This window comes from Oncorhynchus mykiss, chromosome 18 (genome assembly GCF_013265735.2).
Source record: "Oncorhynchus mykiss isolate Arlee chromosome 18, USDA_OmykA_1.1, whole genome shotgun sequence".
In the NCBI taxonomy this organism is placed as follows: domain Eukaryota; kingdom Metazoa; phylum Chordata; class Actinopteri; order Salmoniformes; family Salmonidae; genus Oncorhynchus; species Oncorhynchus mykiss.
In genome coordinates this window covers 69,622,199-69,625,881 of record NC_048582.1, presented here as the reverse complement: position 1 = coordinate 69,625,881, position 3,683 = coordinate 69,622,199, and the positions used below count along the sequence as shown (strand labels likewise).

Here is a 3,683-nt window from a genome sequence, read left to right as displayed (position 1 = left end):
AGTACTCTGGTATGAGGCTGACTGTAAAGCAGGTAGAAACAGGCTAGTACTCTGGTATGAGGCTGACTGTAAAGCAGGTAGAAACAGGCTAGTACTCTGGTATGAGGCTGACTGTAAAGCAGGTGGAAACAGGCTAGTACTCTGGTATGAGGCTGACTGTATGTAAAGCAGGTAGAAACAGGCTAGTACTCTGGTATGAGGCTGACTGTAAAGCATGTAGTAACAGGCTAGTACTCTGGTATGAGGCTGACTGTAAAGCAGGTGGAAACAGGCTAGTACTCTGGTATGAGGCTGGCTGTATGTAAAGCAGTTGGAAACAGGCTAGTACTCTGGTATGAGGCTGACTGTAAAGCAGGTGGAAACAGGCTAGTACTCTGGTATGAGGCTGACTGTATGTAAAGCAGTTGGAAACAGGCTAGTACTCTGGTATGAGGCTGACTGTAAACAGGTAGATACAGGCTAGTACTCTGGTATGAGGCTGACTGTAAAACAGGTGGAAACAGGCTAGTACTCTGGTATGAGGCGGACTACAGCAGGTGGAAACAGGCTAGTACTCTGGTATGAGGCGGACTAAAGCAGGTGGAAACAGGAAGTAAATGATTAAAAGACTATGGTTGTGTTCCAAACGTCACCCTATCCCCTTCATAGTACACTACTTTGGAGGCCTGGGCAGAAGTAGTGCACTGCTTTGGAGCCCTGGGCAGAAGTAGTGCACTATAGGGAATAGGGGTCCACTTGGAAAGCATCCATTTTGGCCTAGAGAGAGTGTCTGAAGAAACACACCTGTAGACAGCCAGGAATAAAAGCCAGTTCGATTGCAAAGATGTAATGATAATTTACTTGACTCAGATGATTGGTACGGTACAATAAGCGAGATGATTGATCAACCTATGCTCTACAACATGTTTTCATCAGAATGAGATAACCTTACCCTATAGGTATGTTTGTATGATAGTTTCCTGTTAGAGACATGAAAACATGCAAAGTATATTATCATGTCAATCATTATGATTCATAAACAAATCATATTCTGCACCTTTGAGACAATTTTCTCCATCAATCAAAAAACAGAATGTGCCATTTGATTCTATTCATCAAAAACAGAATGTGCCATTTGATTATTTTCATCAAAAACAGAATGTGCCATTTGATTCTATTCATCAAAAACAGAATGTGCCATTTGATTCTATTCATCAAAAACAGAATGTGCCATTTGATTCTATTCATCAAAAACAGAATGTGCCATTTGATTCTATTCATCAAAAACAGAATGTGCCATTTGATTCAATTCATCAAAATCAGAATGTGCCATTTGATTCTATTCATCAAAAACAGAATGTGCCATTTGATTCAATTCATCAAAAACAGAATGTGCCATTTGATTCTATTCATCAAAAACAGAATGTGCCATTTGATTCTATTCATCAAAAACAGAATGTGCCATTTGATTCTATTCATCAAAAAACAGAATGTGCCATTTGATTCAATTCATCAACATGTATTATAAAATGTGTGTTTGGTACTCCACTTAGTGGTCTGTGATTAGATAGGAAAGGGACATCATCATCTTAAATCCATCAGATCACTGAGCAATCTGTGCAGTTATTGGATCACTGAGTGGATTCCTTTTGATCTCTTCCACACTGTTCAAATGATTGGCCAGCTCCTGGACCACTGATGTCCTTCCCACCTGGTCGTGTCTCCTCTTCTCCATGACCAAGTCCTCTAAACACTGGAACTCCAGCATGTGAGACTGTATTTCTGACATCAGGATCTTTAACCTGTATGGCTGTTTTCCTATCCGGATCTCCCCGCCCATTTTGAACTCCCGTTTGCCAAACCTGCACCAAGCGGCAAAGCACTCTGAATTTCTCCAGCTCAACTCTCCGTCTTTAGCTCCTACCTGTTCCATAGCGTTCTGAACCACCATCTCGGCGCTGAGGGCTTTGAATTTATACAGCTCGTTGACTATCCTACATCTCCTTCCCTGGCTGGCGTCTGTCAGGAAGCTGTTCTTTATCTCTGCTCTGTGCAGGTGCACCACCTGGAAGTCACCGACATACACCGCCCAGTGGGGGTACTGCCCCGTGGTTACAAACTCCACCAGGTCACCTGCCTTGCATTTGTGTAGTTGATTCTCGGGGGAGTATATTTCCATGCCCGCGGTCATGACGCTCCTCTCATAAATACATTCCTCCCGGTGGTAAACAGCGCAATCCACCTCGTTGCGCCTGTCGTAGTGTTTCTGTTCCGTACCAGTGTGGTGCTCCTTATCCGCTCCGTCTACGTTACTGTTTTCACCCTCCTGTTCCTCGTCATCTGTTGAGAAAATATATGACACTCCGATCCGAGGACCCTCCTCAGTGTCCAGCCCGTTGGGGTCCACTGTGGGAACTTCTGCGTAACTTAGATGTGACAGTTTCATTTTATCCACCTGGTTGCCCATGCCCCCTCCCTCGGTAGCTGATAGTGAGGATGTTGACGTTCCTGAAGGACGCTGCCGGGCTGTCCACCTCTTAAAAGCCGAGGATCATCGCCATCTGTAGCCGCCTCTGTAACACACAACCTGGGTAAACTAATGACAACCTCCCAATGGACTCAGATCCATCTGTAGCCGCAGGTCACCCCCCCCAAAAAACTAAGTAGTACTCCCAAGCAGCGGACGGCTGTGAGGAAGCCTATTCAAATCAACAAGTGCCTTGATGTGGATTGATGTTGCCTGGTCTATTCTACGTGCGTAAAGTTAGAACATTTATCTATCATGCACAATACGATTAGATCGATTAATAGGCTACAGACTCTTCGTGCCCGATGACTAAATGTATGTTATGTCCGTGCTCGCTGACAAAGTAGGCTGCATGAATACTTTCCGTCAACACCACAGAGGCGATAGCGAAGCCTGCGGAGTAACTGGATTCGATGGCAGGCAGATCTCGACTTGGCACAGCTACAGCAACAAACAATCTCATTTAAAGCTGTAGTGCGCATTTTCTTGTCATGATCTTTTCCCAACTCCCATAAAGCATGGGCTAAAAAGTTAGTGATGGCATGAAATATACAACCCATTCTGCTCATAGGCCTACATTACATTCTACTCCTTGGGAATGAATAAGATTGAATCAATGTGTAAGACTTGACATAACTTATTCAGCAACATTTATTTACTCTATAACATTGTACATAGCACACTGATATTACAAAGATATTACTAGCAAAGTTGAGCCTGTTTGTGGAAGAGGGATTGGTTTTGTTATAGCTTACACATATGACATTTTCCCCCTGCTGTTTTCTTCCTTCTAACCGTAACAGCATGGCCCTCACATCTTCTAGCCTACTAAACTGTTCCTTAGTGTCTCACATCGTCTAGCCTACTAAACTGTTCCTTACTGTCTCACATCGTCCAGCCTACTAAACTGTTCCTTACTGTCTCACATCATCTAGCCTACTAAACTGTTCCTTACTGTCTCACATTGTCTAGCCTACTAAACTGTTCCTTACTGTCTCACATCGTCCAGCCTACTAAACTGTTCCTTACTGTCTCACATTGTCTAGCCTACTAAACTGTTCCTTACTGTCTCACATCGTCTAGCCTACTAAACTGTTCCTTACTGTCTCACATCGTCTAGCCTACTAAACTGTTCCTTACTGTCTCACATCGTCTAGCCTACTAAACTGTTCCCTAC

At 43.7% G+C, this 3,683-nt stretch overlaps 1 protein-coding gene across 1 annotated transcript; it reads right to left on the bottom strand.

The window, feature by feature from the left end:
* Nucleotides 1–492: 492 nt before the first annotated feature.
* LOC110496767 (protein LRATD2-like) lies at nucleotides 493–2,920 on the bottom strand. The gene has a single exon (XM_021572800.2). It carries the CDS (start codon nucleotides 2,444–2,446, stop codon nucleotides 1,583–1,585), a length of 864 nt encoding a protein of 287 aa, XP_021428475.2. The 5' UTR covers nucleotides 2,447–2,920; the 3' UTR covers nucleotides 493–1,582.
* Between the last annotated feature and the right edge of the window lie 763 nt (nucleotides 2,921–3,683).